Genomic DNA, 17,432 nt, shown 5'->3' on the forward strand with positions numbered 1-17,432 from the left:
TCTTTTTTGGCCAAACCCAAATGGCATAAACTCAATTTGCATATGTTTATATGTGTTTATTCGTATACAGAAACCAATGGAGTTTTTTTTTTTCTCCATTTGTGAATTAGTTATGTTTAGGAAATAGTGCCCCCTATAGACATGCTTTTTTGTTTTTTTTTGTTTTTTTTTTTAAGAAACTCAACTGCTTTTCTTTATTGTAGTTAAAAGTTTTTTTCCACATACTTTTTTCTACTGTTTTGGGTCAAAATTGGCTGTTCAGATGGTGAAGATTTTTTTTTTTTTTTTACATTTTATCAGACAAAAATCTATGTCAAATGTCATATTAGGACCTGGAATCTTTTTTGGCTAAACCCAATAGCATAAACTCAATTTGGAATTTTGTTCATCATGTGTTTATTTGCATACAGAAACCAGTGGAGTTTTTTTTTTTCTCCATTAGTGAATTAGTTCTCAGTTTTGTAAATAGTGCCCCCAATAGACATGTGTTTTTTTTTAAGAAACTCAACTGCTTTCTTTATTGTAGTTAAATGTTTCTTTCACATACTTTTTTTCTACTGTTTTGGGTCAAAATTGGCTGTTCAGATGGTGAAGATTTTTTTTTTTTACATTTTATCACACAAAAATCTGTCATATGTCATATTAGGGCCTGGAGTCTTTTTTGGCCAAACCCAATAACATAAACTCAATTTGGAATTTGTTCATCATGTGTTTATTCGTATACAGAAACCAATGGAGTTTTTTTTTCTCCATTAGTGAATTAGTTATGTTTAGGAAATAGTGCCCCCTATAGACATGTTTTTGTTTTTTTTTAAGAAACTCAACTGCTTTCTTTATTGTAGTTAAATGTGTCTTTCACATACTTTTTTTCATCTGTTTCAGGTCAAAACTGGCTGTTCAGATGGTGAAGGTTTTGTTTTTTGTTTTTTTTGTTTTTTACATTTTATCACATAAAAATCTGTCATATGTCATATTAGGGCCTGGAGTCTTTTTTGGCCAAAGCCAATAGCATAAACTCAATTTGGAATTTGTTCATCATGTGTTTATTCATATACAGAAACCAATGGAGTGTTTTTTTCTCCATTAGTGAATTAGTTATGTTGAGGAAATAGTGCCCCCTATAGACATGTTTTTTTGTTTTTTTTTAAGAAACACAACTACTTGCTTTATTGTCGTTAAAAGTTTCTTTCACATACTTTTTTTCATACTGTTTCAGGTCAAAATTGGCTGTTCAGACGGTGAAGATTTTTTTTTTTTTTTTTACGTTTTATCAAACAAAAATCAAGTTACAATTTGTTCATCATGTGTTTATTCACATACAAAAACCAGTGTTTTTTTTTTTCTCCAATTGTGAATTAGTTCGCTGTTTTGTAAATAGTGCCCCCTATAGACATGCTCTTTTTTTAAGAAACTCAACTGCTTTCTTTATTGTAGTTAACTGTTTCTTTCACACACATTTTTTTCCTGCTGTTTTGGGTCAAAATTGGCTGTTCACATGGTGAATATTACAAACCTCTGGTACAGTAAATGGAATACACTGACATTATGACATCCTGGTGTTACTGTCACTACATTCATGCGTTCTTGTGGCCTGAACTGCATCATTTAAAGTTTCCATACTGTACTTGTATTACGTAAAGTGACCATACATACTTGTCTGACATTCCCATTCATGGAAACCATCTGAGGTATGCTTTCGTAATGACTTTCGTGACTTGACCAACCATTTATACAGTAAGAGGAGTGACTGTTGTGCTTGACTGTTACACATCTGTAACCTGTGCTTTGACAAGACAATACTGAAGGAAAGACTGCTTTTCATAACAATCCATCAGGCGTGAATGTAAAAAAATCTGTGGTGCATTGCTGTTCACAGAAGTATTTGCTTTTGAGGATTCACTTAATTCATTTAATTAAGATAAAATATGAAAAATATGACTTAAAATGTTGGCACAGGCTGCACTCTCTACAAAATAACAGTGAAAAAAACCCCACTTCAAATTCACAGACATCTTTTCTTCTATTTTTGTTTTTAAAAAAGGCATTTTAGATGCTCAACATCTTGGAACAACACTAAATATAATCATTTAAATTTAGTGTTAAATGGATAAAACAACACTATATGTTGCAACCTTAAAATACTTTCAGTGGTAAATAATCATTAGAAAAATGAACAAATAAAGAAATATCATATTCAGCATACAAGCAATCCTGTACTAGAAAACACAGGTGTTTGTTCGTACTGAATGTTTGCATGTTTGGAACATATTTAATACAGTAATATGTGTTTGGCAGCTCAGCCTTGGCTTTTTGACCCTAAGGTTCAGTCACAGTGGTCAGTAAAGACCTGATTGCACAACTCTTTCAACTCAAAGTAAAAAATACACCATAAGACTCTTAATAACTTGAAGATTCCATACTGATAAATGTCACTCTTAACACTGTTTTGGCACTTGTGTGTGTTTTTCAGAGTCAAAAGTCACATCAATAAACAATTTTCCAGTGTGTGGGCTGTTCGCATTCTTTCTCCGAGTCTCCGCAGAAGCGATTGTAGGTAGTTTTAGGGTCAAAACCAAGGATCTCCCTCTCCTCGTGAATTCGGAAAGAAAAAGTGGACACAGATGTTCCTATGAAGAATCTAAAAAAAATGGGAAGGAAACAAAGCAAACGCTCATTACTTACGTACAGTATGCACTATGTACCTCGGAAAGTATTGCGTTATCAGACTAACTGGTTTGTCCAGTTGAACTACTTTCTGTTTGTTGGTTGACAAGAATAGTCAGACTGCTAAAAATATCTAAACTATTCAGCCTTTTTTTATTTTGATGGTGGAGTTTATTCATGTTGCAAAAAAAAAACAAAAAACTATTCATTTTTATACTGCTGTTTCAGTTCAGACATCAGATTTGGTGGAATAATTCCGAATCATCATCACAGAACCACCTCTCCACCTATTTTTCAAATTGTGGTTTGGCATTCAATACCACTCCTTGGAAAAATATGCAACCAGATCAACTTTGTTTGATGACTCTACCATTCATCATCTATTTTATTACGCTCTACAGACATATACTGTGAATCAATCTTGTTCAGAAGATGATGGAATGACAATGGTACAAGGAAGCAAGTTAAAGCCAAAGTATTTCATTAACAAACCAACTATTCACACGCATGCAAACTGGGCTCCTGTGCTGTAATAAACAAAGAGTAAACCCCATATATTGCCTCCTACCAAAAATCTGACACACTAAAAGTTTTCAAATGTTTTCCTCTTTTATATAAATCTTTTTGTGGTTTCATTTTTATGTTATATTCGAAATAAATAAACAAACAAACAAAATACAGGGTTATTCAAAAAGAATGAACCGATTTCATAACACAATATTTTAATAAGGAAAAGCAATAGAAAACTCCAGTCAAGTCACAAGTATTCTACTCACAAACCACTTATATTTCCTGTCTTACAAGTGTTCAATGTGGCCACCACCTGCAGCACGGACAACATCAATGCGATAAGAGAATTCCTCCCAGATGCATATCAGCATATCACGATCCACTGAGTTGATCGCTGTTGTTATTCGATGTTTAAAGTCATCGAGGTTAGTGGGTAGAGGTGGAACACAAACCTAGAAAACTCCTCTTTCAAATGGTCACTGACTCATTCCATGACGACGCTTGAGAACTGAAGCAACGAGTCATGAAATCGGTTCATTCTTTTTGAATAACCCTGTATTTATAGACACCTGACCACTTATTTACCTTGCATGGGCACAGATCCACTGGTCAATAATGGCTACTCCACCATCTTTAAACAGCTCCAGGTCCTCTGCAGATGCTTCAAACCGCACCATGTCTGGCAACAACGTTTTAAGCTCCCGTAGTTCTATAAAATAACATGTTTGTGTTAAAATGAGAGTTCAAGAAATATAAATATATAGTAACATACAGGTGTGCACTTTTTTTTTTAAACCACTTCTATTCACCATTAAAGGAGTGATATTTTGCTTTTTTAAATAGAATTATGCATTTTAAAACATTTTAAGCTCCCGCAGTTCTACAAAATGACATGTTTGTGTTAAAATAAGAGTTTAACTCTTTCGGTGCCAGACAGTTAAGGGGCTAATAAGCCTTAAAAGTGCCACAAAATTTGGCCGTTTTTCAGTATTTCGCGTCGTTTTTATAATCGAAGTCTGACTCGTCATCAGAACTCATTTTCTAGCAGATGGGACTGTTTTGACAGATCGCTGTGTTTACGATATTACTACAAAATGGCCATCTAATTTGCATATGATTTCATTCATAAATTCATTCATAAAATTTCCCAAGCAGAAAACGAAATGCGAGCTCTTCCTTAGTCAAAAACCGCTCGGTAACATCCGACCGATTGCTACTTAGATTCAAAACGCACCGGACGCAGCCGATTCATTATTGATCGTAATTTGCAAGAAGATTTGAAAGAATGTCATCGAAATGTGAGAAAGAAATGGGGGTGGATGGTTTGTTTGTACACAAATATGGCGTGTTCTCCAAAGCCGATCTGATCGGCCCGCGGCACTTTAAAGGTTGTATTCGTAAAGCCGATTTAATCGGCCCATGGCATTGAAAGAGTTAAGAAATATAAATGTAGAGTAACATACAGGTGTGCACTTTTTTTAAACCACTTCTTATCACCATTAAAGGAGTGATATTTTGCTTTTTTTTTTTCAAAATGAATTATGCACTTTAAAACATTTCCCTGTGGTCTACATAAATTGTAAATGCTCTGCTTGGGTCTGAATTCTTCATTAATTCAACTCCACAGGTCCATCTTCAACCCTATTTCTGAGTAATGACACCGGAAAAGTTGTTTTTAGCGCTGGCCTTTTAAATGCAAATGAGCCACTTCACGCTCCACCCCCTCCAGGTTGTTGACTGCGCTTCCTGTCCCGTTCAACCAACAACTGAACATTTTATGTAATCAGCTCGAAGTTTGGACATATTTTCATTTTTTATTACAACCGCTGCTGCTGATAAACAATTATGTCGTACTCGGAGAAATGTTCGCCAAGTCTTGACCTCATATGTGCAAATGTAGTGATGTAACTAGTTATAAAACATAACAAATTAAGTAGGAATTTAAAACGGGTTGTAGAAATCCACTCGATTTTTGCCAAAATGAATATAAAGATAGCTTTGCAGCACCTGGAGGGTTAAAATTCAAACTTTTTGAACTGTTACAATCCCTAAATACACAAACAAATGAACCAAAGACTAATAAAAGTGGGTTTAGCAAAATATGATCCCTTTTAATTCAGTTTGGACATGATAGGTTTAAATAGTGTCATTTTATTCTTTGTCGCTTTGACACAGCTTTGAGGTTAGTGTTGTCATTTTCAGTGCTTTAATCAAAGGCTTTAAGAGGGAGAGTTTTTTTTTTTAGATGGTAAGGGCTCATTAACTTTTAACAACAGCTAATGACATGTTATTGCATAATAGACCAATTACAGGCTCCGATGCTTTAAAGCCTAGAAAGTAAATCGTTTTTACAGTTCTCAGTTTGATTTAGTTATCTTTTTTTTTATTGTTCCTGGCTGTCATTGTATCTGAACAAAAAAGACAGCATTGCAGCACCTGGAGGGTTCAAATTCAAACTTTATGAACTATTAGGATCCAAATACACAAATAAATGAACCAAAGACTAATAAAATTAGGTTTAGCAAAATATGACCCCTTTAACACTGCAGATTTTATCACCAAATACAATTTTAGATTTTGATCATAAACTGTCAGATTATCAGAAAAGCCAAATGGACCAATATGGAATTACACTGGAAAAAAATCTAAATCATACCAAGTGTATTTTTCTCATTTCTAGTCTAAATATCTTATCACACTTAAAATAAGACATAATCACCTAAAGAGTAACTTTTCAGTGAGATATAAAAACTTATTTTTAAACAATAGATCTTGAAAATCTTATTTCAAGAAATCGTATCAAGATAATTTTCACTTGTTCCATTGGCAGATTTTTTTTTGCTGAATTCAAGCAAAAATATCCTGTATTAATTTTTTTTAAACTTGTTTTGAGAGGGGCATTTTTTACAGTGTACTGACTGTGTGTATTATATTTACATTTCCTTCACTTTACTACCTTCTTCATCTGCATCTGTTGCAAGAAACACTTTATCAAGTTTGTGCTTCTTCATCAAACTGCGGATTTTTTTGACTGCGCCCTTAAGGCTGGGGACGTCCTCTCTGTGACCCCAGATAAAGTCTTTCCTGCGCAGGTGAACCCCCAGATATGGCCCACCTTTAGCCGAGCCCAGTTTAGCCTGAAAAGGAACCAGGAAAGAGGACACCTTTGATTATAGCTTTAAAACACTTGAGATTTGCTATTCAGAGGGTTGAATTTATCATTGGTTAAAAGATCTGGTTTAACCCTATAACGCCAAACGTATCATATTTGATACATGAGTTCTGAAGCCCTGTTGAGCCGCATTATGGAATAAATTCCCATTATGTAATAAAAGTTCAAAATGTAATAAGAACGTCACGTCATCTTGTAATAAAGCCACATTATGTAATAAACTGACGCATTTTGTAATAAACTACGTCAACGCATTATATAGTAAATTTTTTCACATTATGTAGTAAGTTATTACAATTTGAGAAATTTATTACAAAATGCACTTGACACATTTTTATTTTAAAAAAAAATGTAATAACATGGTTATTTATGTAATAACAATCCAAATTAATATAATTTCAGAGCAATTTAGAAGAAATTAGTCACAGGAGCTACAGGTAATGTAATCAGAACTGTAACCACACAGTTTAAAGATTAATTTAGCACATGACATTTTCCTGAAAATAAAAATGCGTCAAGTGCATTTTGTAATCAATTTCTCAAACTGTAATAACTTACTACATAATGCGAAAAAATTTACTACATAATGCATTGAGGTAGTTTATTACAAAATGCATCAGTTTATTACATAATGCGGCTTTTATTACAAGATGATGTGACATTCTTATTACATTTTGAACTTTTATTACATAATGGGAATTTATTACATAATGCGGCTCAACAAGCCCTCTACATGAGAAGTGTGATATTTTTTTTCTTGAAAAACCGGATGTGTACAACTAGATACATTAAATACACAGATAATCCACCAGGGGGGAGGAATTCGTTCATCAGAGGCCTTTCCAGTTACACTACAAGATTAAATTAATGAGGAAGGAGGAAGAACTTTGCCAATTTTGAAAAGAAATTACCAATTTGTTAGACATGTTTGTGTTATATTATGTTTTTGTTTGTTCAAAAATAATAATATTTGAGCATTGAGACCTCAGATATGAAAAATTTATAATCATACATGGGAATTGATATTTGAAAACATTTTTGGGGGTTTGTTCAGAAGGACCAATAAAGGCTCCAGTTTCAAAGAACTGGAATTTTCTGTCAGTGATTTAATGGTTCAGGCTTTACAGGGTTAAATTACAAAATTAGAAATAACTAATCAATCAACTGGTGAATAAAACATAGCAACAATTAGTTAAAGAATTTCGAACATAAGTAAATATAATCCAAAACAAACTGCTTATTGGACTTATTTTCATTAAATTGAATGGTTTTTACATAATTTATTCACCGCATTTACTTCATCACTGTATGGTATATAAAAAAACCTTACTAATACTGATGTACATATCAGTACAAAATACAGTTGCGGAAAAAATTATTAGACCATCAAAAGTCATCAAAAATAATAGTTATTGCAGTTTTGGGAGTAATACCTGAAGGTCTGGATAGAAAAGCAGATAAATACCTTTTGAATATATTATTCACCGCTGCCTTAAAGTCTATAACCATCAGCTGGATGAAACCAGAACCTCCCTCATATAATACATGGATTCAAAAAGTTTGGGATATTTACCAGATGGAGCAGATCACATACTTGCTCAGGCTTCAGAAAATCATATTTACTAAAAGATGGGAACCTATGTTACCTTTACTGCTGCAATAATATTTACTGGTGATGCAAGAATACTACATGTTATCAAGGTGCTGTCATTCTACCTCTGACGAAGATTTATATCTACAGCCTTTTTTATTTTTTATTTATTTATTTTTTGGAGTGAACATTGTTTGCTATAATTGTTATTGCTTTCTCAAATTTCATCATACGTGCCTGTGGAGGTGTATGAGAGTACATTTGCAGCTGTGTAGGGGGAAAAGAAATTAATTGAACTGTACTTGAATGTATAATTGCTCTGTACTGAAAAAAAAGAGAAAATCCAATAAAAATTAAGTTAAAAAAAAAAAAAATAGTGATGCAATCAAGTACTAACTCCTGTGTGTATCATGTGACTAAAACAGACAGAAAAGAAAACATGGAATGCCTAAAAGCACCGTTTTTGACAGTACAAGGCCATAGACATAGATGTAAAAACTGAAGGGATTTTGGTTATTTTCAAGAAAACCACAGAAAATGGACAGATATCAGTTCTTAAATTAAACTCTTATGAGCTATTTTTGTTGTTATCATTATATTTGTCCAAACTAATGTACCCTTAGTTGTACCGGGCATTGAAACAAACAAGAAATTGAAGAAAACAAGGGTGGTCTAATAATTTTTTCTATTCTAAGTGAGGGGGAAATCTACCAAAATCTGCTCGACACTTCCAAAACATTATTTCACTTCTACAGCCACAGTGAGGAGCACCGACTCACTTTCATGCGGGTCCAGTCCTCGCTGTATATGGTATGGTCTTTTTCATCTGTGGAGTTCAGGTACTTTTGTCTGAAGTCGTCTCCTATGAGGCGCAGGTGTTTGGCAAACACCATACTGCGGCGGGTCTACATTCAACAGAGTTACAGAGAATTTCACATCTTTTTTTACACATAAAATATTGCTCCTTAAACCCTTTGGGTGAAAAGTTTCTGCCAAAAATATATTATTTTCAGGCAGAACCAAGCATTAGCTAAACCTATATATGTGGGAACCAACATTTACAGACAGAGAATGGTTAATACGGCGAAAAAATAATGAACTATACACTCAACACCTGGCTCCAGCATTACTGCTAATAATAATAATTATCCTATTAAATGAAGTGACTTACATCCCAGTAGTCCTTCCCAGCATAATGATCATGGAGGAGTGTCTCTGCTCGGTCAAGCATAACTGATCTGCAACACACCAACAAGTTTATCCTCTTAGACAAAGTACAAATACTCAGTGCTTTCATTTTGTATTTATATTTACTGGTTATATTTTAGAAGTAATTTTACATTCAACTTTTTCATGCAACTGAGGGGAATTATGATATTTATTTTGTATCTCTGTGCACCTTCCCAGCATCAAATGGATGGGATACTAATACATACAAAGGTTATTTCTATGGATTTTAATGCACATGTTCACACATGTTACACCTAACATGAAGAAGCAGAAATGAAGTGGTGACTGGATGCTGAGAAAAGGCATCATAAAGTTTTTAACTCTGTTACTGTTATTAAAAACTGATTTGAAAGCTGGAGTGAATATATGTTTATTTAATCAGTACTGTTTAATGTTCTTCATGCAATATTAATATGGTGTGAGATTCAGTTAATTTCACAGCTCGTAGTTCGCTCACATTTCAGAAACTGCACTTTTTCATTTTTACTCGAGTACAGGTTGAATCAATTAGGGGTAGACCGATATGGGTTTTTCTAAGGCCCATACCAAAACCGATTTTTTTAAAAATTTGGTCAGCTGATGGGCTGATATCTACAGCCGATTTTTGAGGCCGATATTTAAGACCGATTTTTGTCCTTTTTTTAAGGCACACCGACTGTAAAATACAATTGAAACACTCAGATAATTAAGATTTTTATGCAGCAATATGAATGAAATTATAAATACACGTACACACGTACACATAGTACTCTTTTTTTAACATTTATTGAACTTCAAGTGCTGCCCACACAGGTGCCTGATCAAATATCTTATAACATTTTTACTAATGATTCAAAAAAAAATTTAGGCCAATGGCCAATATTGAAAAAAAATCAATATATTGGCCCGATATTTCAGTCTACCTCTAATATGAAGCAATATTTCTTCTTTTAGGTACCAGCGTTTTTTCACAAGTATCCGCACCTTTGACTGAGTGACAAATGTGTGTTCTTTTTCTTTCTCTCTTTATCTCTGATCAAGGAACAAACGGCAGGTAGTGTCACACCTTAATATCACAGTACCGTAGAAACTAAAAATAAACATTTTAATGCAGGTGGACATGTTATGGAGATTATACTGTGGCCAAACATTATTCAGTGTGTGTGTATGTGAAGACAGTGAATTTTCTATGAAGCCACTGTTCCCAGACTTACGTCACTGTAATGTTTTTCTGAAGAACCGGGGCCATAATAGAAGCGTGACCTTGAGCTGATAGACATTTTACATTCCGAGCTCTTGTCTCCTCATAGCCCCAAAACCAGCCTCTGGAAAAGGTACATAAGCAAGACAAATACACAACTGATGATGAATAAAGAGCAAGAGACGTGTCAAGTGAAACACAGAAGTAAGAAATAGCATCTATAAAAATGATTGCTGTCACTGATCATGTTTTGGTGTCAGGAAAATACCGTATGTAGGAGCGCCAACACAAACAGTAGACTTTATGTTTGCAGTGACAATAGCAACAGCATAAACTGAGGTCACGGATATTTTAACTGCGAAATAGAATGGCATTATAAAACTGGCTCTGCAAGTACAAATCCTTTGGTAAATTTAAAGGCATAAACACCCACCAACGATCCTGAGCTCTACTTTTTATTATTAGCATACTATAAGAACATTACGTGATACTTTGTGAACTGACAAGTACAAGTAAATTAAGCTAATTAGTTTTATATCAACATTTGTTTGCAAAGTCTTTTAAAGCCTTGTGTTTTCAGAAGTTTGTTGTGGATGAGTGCATTGTGTTTACTTACCTGTAATAGCCCTGTTTATCTTTGTTGTACATCAGTTTCTCAATGCACGGCCGCTCATCAACTTTTTCCTCCCATTTTCCATCTGTCCACCCCTCAGCATAATTTTGGAGAATCAAGACTTGGTCAATGAATGGGCCACCATTCTCTAGACCCCAAAAGAGGAACAGAATCACACTGACTGGAGGTTTGGGTTTAGTAAAGACAAATAACAAAGTATCTGTTTAATGAAAGGTTTTTAAAAAAAGGTGACTTTGGTATTAATTTAGGGAAAAAAAGCCTCTGTACATTCAAAACCTGCTCATGTATATATATTGACTAAATTTTGCTTAGAGGTCTTATTTATGTCTTTGTGCATAAAAAAATCAATATAAGTGAATCCCTAAAGGCACTTTGTGTTGGTAAGTGCAAGTTATGCAAATTTACAGGATTTCAGTTCTGTTGCAACATGTTGATGGTCATATGAACTATGTTTTCAGTTTTAAAATGTCCAATTTCATCACAATTAATGCTATATTTTCATGTCACAAATGGCCAAGTTGTATTTTAACTGAATTTACCTGAAAAACAAATATTCTATTCTTTTCGATTCCCCAATTTTTCTTACAAGAGTCTATACTACATATCACGTGTTTTATTTTTACAGGTTGTAATATGGAGTATGGTGCTGATCCATCCTGCTTATGTTACACCAATACATACATGAAGAATGTCACACGTCACTTTTTAAATCAACAGTTTTCTAATAATAAGCATTTTTACAAAGAAATAACAATTCTATATTGTTATTTACTCTTTAGTATGATGATAAACTATACAATAAATAATTCTGATCCTAGTTTTTGCACAGGGATCATTTGTGGAAATGGTGACATGGCTGCCGAGCATCAGTATGATGGGATCCGTAACAACCATGTCACATCCGTCCACTGCCACATTTTGTGTTTTTGTGTCAGCTGTTATTGTTTTAGATCCACAATACTAACATTTATGAATAAGAGGAGAATTAGCAATAGTAAGTATATAAATTTCTTACAAATAAAGTACTGGTACTGACCAGATCATCATGGGTAATGTCACATCCATCCACCAGCAAAAGTTTTCACATACACGTGCTATTCAAAATCCAATATTTCTGAAGATATAGCTTCCACTGTCAAATAATATCAGTAGTCTGTGCACAAATGTATTAGCATTATTTCAACACAGTTCTATGCATTTCTTACAACTTTTTTTTGACAAAAATGGCCACTCATTTGACCCCCTAAGTAAATTTTAGCTAATATTCATAATGATGAATATGTAATCAGCATCTGTTTTTGTCTTGTCTTATGTCTGTGTTGTCCCACTGTTTTGTCTCGTCCTGTCCCTGTACACTTTCGTCTATATGAGCCCTCCCTCTATGTATATTTATACAAGCAAGGAATGGATGAACATGTGAATATGAAGTTGGAGATTGTTACCTAAACACAAGCTGTGATTAAAAATAAAGTTGTCCTCTGAATAGGAAGGGGCGGTGGCGGGTTTCAGAATAAAAAAGAAAAAAAAACAAACAAAAAAAGACCTGTTCATGTAACGGACTCTCTGTACATTTTGACACCAGTAAACAGTTGTGTTATTAGTGAAACAAATGAGCAACTGTAAAGATACTAATACTTAACATAAAATCAAAGAAATCTGAAATATTCTGGTCGATGGAAAAACATCTTTAAAGCTCACCAGCTATAAATTCCTCATATTCAATGACAGGGACGTTGGCCTGCAAACTAGTGAGGCTAAAGAACTCTCCCCAAGGGATGTGGATCTGGTGGAGGTTAGGGCTCTGCCAGTGGTAAAGGCGACCCCACGGAGGGAGCACCAGGACCCAGTCATCACCCTCCTTCCTCAGAGTTTTCACCAGGGAGGCCATGCGGATGTAGACATCTCTCCTGAGATTAAAACCCTCTGGAGGGTTCACATCATACAACAGGTACCTGAGGTAGTAAGACGTGTAGTGAGATGTTGAAAAGCAGAAGCAAGTTCTCTTAATCCATAAAGAACCAGTGTTACTTTTGTGGCAGTTCCCAAATGAATTTTTCTCTATATTTCACCTTCCTTAAGTGATTTATCACTATTTATTGTGTTATTATCTTCTGTATTCTGTGTTTTTTTTTCAGCAAAAATGAGGTATTTTCCTATATTTAACTCACTGATCATGTAGATCACAGGTGTCAAACATGCGGCCCGGGGGCCAAAACCGGCCCGCCAAAGGGTCCAATCCAGCCTGTGGGATGAATTTGTGAAATGCTAAAGTTACACAGAAGATCTAAAAAATCAAGGATATTAAAATCATTTTAGGTCAGTTCAATCTAAAGTGGGTCAGACCAGTAAAATACTATCATAATAACCTTTAAATAATGAAAACAGCAAATTTTTCTCTTGATTTCAGTTTTAAAAAATGTTAAAATTACACAAAAATGTTTACATTTACAGACTAGCCTTTTACAAAAAATGTGAATAACCTGAAATGTCTTAACAGTATTCTAATTTTACCAATATTCTGCCTGTTACTAAATGTTTTGTGCATTTGTAGATCCACTGTGATCTGTAAGTTATAATGCACATGTATAAATGATAAACTAAGGCATAATATTGTTAAAATTGCGCTTTTTTTTTTTTTTTTTTAAGAATTTTTCAGGTTCGTATTTGTTCATGTTGTGTTCAAGTACACTTCGTCAATGTAAACATTTTCACTATGGAATTTGACTTTTTTCACTCAAAAACATAGAGCAAACTTTGGAGTTGACATTATTTATAAGTTGTAATCCTATTATTCATATTATTTTACTGGTCCGGCCCACTTCATAAAATATTAGGCTGTATGTGGCCCCTGAATTGAAATGAGTTTGACACCCCTGATGTAGATGTTCATAAAAGCTCAGATTAAAGTTGAGGGTTATTATGTCAGAAACAGAGAAAACTGAAGAAAAAATGAGTTTCTCAGCAAATCTATGATTAACTGAATGTAAACCAAGCGTCTGTATCCACTGTCATTGACCCATCTCCATCGGTTTTACTGGTGAATCAATGTTGGTGTTTCCACGGCAACTACGGAGCCTCTGAACATCCAAAAGGGTCACATCTGATGACCATGAAAAGATGATAAACTGTATAATACACCAATTATTTAAATGGATTGATAGGATTAATGCAGGGGTGGCCTACCCTGGTCCTGGAGAGTCAATATCCTGCATGTTTTAGATGTTTCCCTCTTCCAGCACACCTGACAATCATTATCAGGCTTCTGCTGAGCTTGATGATAGGCTTATCGTTTGAATCAGGTGTGCTGGAAGAGGGATACATCTAAAACATGCAGGATAGTGGCTCTCCAGGACCAGGGTTGGCCACCCCTGGATTAGTGGATCAACAGATATCAAACAGTTTACATCAGTAGGTGCATTTGGTCATAGATGGATGTTTGGGTCTTTATGGGTTAAACGTATAAAACTGTCCTCACAGCTACAGTGAATAATAGATTAACACTGACACTGATTAAAATGTTAGATCAGTTTTGTCTCCAATCTGTGATATTTCTCACATCCGCACTGTATTACACATTGCACTATTGTCATATCCGCTGCTGTTTTGTTCCATTATGCATCTTCTTACCTCATAACCGTTACTGTATCGCACTACCCCCACTATTGTAAACAGGTTTGATTTATATCTTTTATATTCTATTATAGTTCATCTTTTATAAACAGTAAAAATGGTATCTCAGTTCTCGGTATGTCTTGTGCAGTTTGTGAATTGACAGTAAAAATCTTTGAATCTTAAATAAATTGCAGCAAGATAAGTCTCAACTTTAACCCTTTCATGCATGAATCATGAGACCCTCAATTAAAAAAATTTTCTTGCATGTTTTTATTCCTCTTTAGGCATGAAAAAAACATGCCTAAAGACAATTTTCTTCTGAACCTGTTTTTCATAGAGCTGCAAAAATGTCCACTCAGCTGGACACCATGCATTTAATTTTTGGAGCAAAGAAACATGTATTTACTGATATATTGTGTGAAAACTATGAAATAAAAACATTTTTAATGCTTATTTTAGATCATTCATTTATCAGACAGGGATAGTTGTTTGTTTACATGCTTTACTAGTTTGTCTGATAAATGAATTACCTACAATAACTATATGTGGAAGACAGTATGAACCTTTACCAGACATTTTTAATGCTACTGATCTGATGTTTTCTTACATTTTAATACTCTAATACCAGTCATTACTCACTTCATGGAGATAATATGCAAAAAAAAAAAACACAACTTTTACAAAAACTGTTAATTATGGACTAATACAGGGTGGGGAAGCAAAATTTACAATGAACATTTAGTTGTTTTTTCTCAGCAGGCACTACGTCAATTGTTTTGAAACCAAACATATATTGATGTCATAATCATACCTAACACTATTATCCATACCTTTTCAGAAACTTTTGCCCATATGAGTAATCGGGAAAGCAAACGTCAAAGAGTGTGTGATTTGCTGAATGCACTCGTCACACCAAAGGAGATTTCAAAAATAGTTGGAGTGTCCATAAAGACTGTTTATAATGTAAAGAAGAGAATGACTATGAGCAAAACTACTATTACGAGAAAGTCTGGAAGTGGAGGAAGCAACAAAAAACGTACCAAAGCTTTTTATTAAAGCTCTCAAATCCAAAATCTTGTGTTTTCTTGTGTAAGATTTTAATTTCAAATCATATTTTACTGCATTTCTAACGGTCTTGTTGTCTACCTCAAGTTCAATTGCCATTTTTCTCATGGATTTGGTTGGATCCTTTAGGATTTTGGATTTGAGAGCTTTAATAAAAGCTTTGGTACGTTTTTTGTTGCTTCCTCCACTTCCAGACTTTCTTGTAATAGTTTTGCTCATAGTCATTCTCTTCTTTACATTATAAACAGTCTTTATGGACACTCCAACTATTTTTGAAATCTCCTTTGGTGTGACAAGTGCATTCAGCAAATCACACACTCTTTGACGTTTGCTTTCCTGATTACTCATATGGGCAAAAGTTTCTGAAAAGGTATGAATAATAGTGTTAGGTATGATTATGACATCAATATATGTTTGGTTTCAAAACAATTGACGTAGTGCCTGCTGAGAAAAAAACAACTAAATGTTCATTGTAAATTTTGCTTCCCCATCCTGTAACAACAACAAGCACTTGATTTACACTTAAATATGCTACTCTAGATCAGGTTTATCAAGAACAATAAAGTTCCAGTAATGGTATAAATTGCAGTGTTGGCTGATCTGGACCTAAAACAACAAAATCTATGAATATGTAAGAGAACAGCTGGAGAATAGCTGTCCACTGTGGTGACCACTATGCATGAAAGGGTTAACTTCACAGTTTAATATTCAGTCATTTCATCATGCATTTTTGATATTGGATTAGAAAAAAAAATCCCCTCATAAATGTGAATAAATAACAAATAATGAATAAATAATGTATAAATTAATATTGATGATTATTTTGTTAGATTGCAGTATAAAACGTAGTAGCTACTGTAGTGGAAAGAGTAAAGAATATATCTATACGCCGAATTCTAGCTGAGAGTAATCTTTTGCAAAATTATGCTACAGATTACTTCAAAAAAGCTTGTATCATTTTTCTACAGAAGAACTTTTTAAAGTGGTCGTGTTTTGAATGGAGTCAGGTACACCACTGCCTCCTTAAACAGCAGGGTCTATGTGCGGATGCTTCGCAAAGTGGGTGGAAATATTGTCTTTAAATGGAAGGAATAAGACCAGAACCTCTAGCTACAGCATAAACAAACAACTGCGACACATATGAACATAGATAAAGCTAACTTCTCTAACATTAGCAAACCGCAGCTAGCATAAAAACTGACCGTAGATCCTTTGCGGCACCGATCGGTCCTGTAGCCGTGTGTCCTGCACTGAAAACACTGTCACAATGTACTGTTTCAAATGCTGCAAAAGCCACCAAAACAGACAAACATATTGCGGTGAAAGAATGTGTTGAAGAAATGAATATCACCGCTACATGTACCGCTCTCTTCGCCATGTTTTCACACAGCCACGCACTTCCGGAAGTGTAAACAGCGTCGGCACAGTTGCTAAGCGACCGGCAACAGCTCGCGAGTCGAGATAATAATAATAATAATAATAATAATAATAATAATAATAATAATAATAATAATAATAATAATTATAAATTGAAGTAGGGATAACCTATAACTCGGCAAAATGCACAGTTAATGCTGTTATTCGTAAGATGGTATGATATAGTTGACCTCTTTGATGGAGGTGTGCATGTTCAATGAATGGGTGATAGATGCTGAGCTATCAGTCAAATGGATGGTTTTATCCTAGTTTGGGTTCAATGCAGTCTGCAGTGCATATGTCCTGTCTGTGCCACTGTAAGGTTGACTATTTTTGTGAATATGTAGTTTACTGAGTA

At 34.3% G+C, this 17,432-nt stretch overlaps 1 protein-coding gene across 1 annotated transcript; it reads right to left on the reverse strand.

Annotated features, from left to right (window-relative positions):
• Positions 1 to 484: 484 nt before the first annotated feature.
• Positions 485 to 17,047, reverse strand: pofut2 (protein O-fucosyltransferase 2). The gene is made up of 9 exons (XM_030125193.1): positions 16,861 to 17,047; positions 12,680 to 12,933; positions 10,964 to 11,108; positions 10,361 to 10,471; positions 9,109 to 9,175; positions 8,717 to 8,842; positions 6,131 to 6,311; positions 3,760 to 3,883; positions 485 to 2,638 (listed from the first exon to the last, which is right to left on the reverse strand). Exons 1-9 carry the CDS (start codon positions 17,034 to 17,036, stop codon positions 2,485 to 2,487), a joined length of 1,338 nt encoding a protein of 445 aa, XP_029981053.1. The 5' UTR covers positions 17,037 to 17,047; the 3' UTR covers positions 485 to 2,484.
• Positions 17,048 to 17,432: the final 385 nt, after the last annotated feature.

Source organism: Sphaeramia orbicularis, chromosome 21, assembly GCF_902148855.1.
Source record: "Sphaeramia orbicularis chromosome 21, fSphaOr1.1, whole genome shotgun sequence".
NCBI classification, from domain to species: Eukaryota; Metazoa; Chordata; class Actinopteri; order Kurtiformes; family Apogonidae; genus Sphaeramia; species Sphaeramia orbicularis.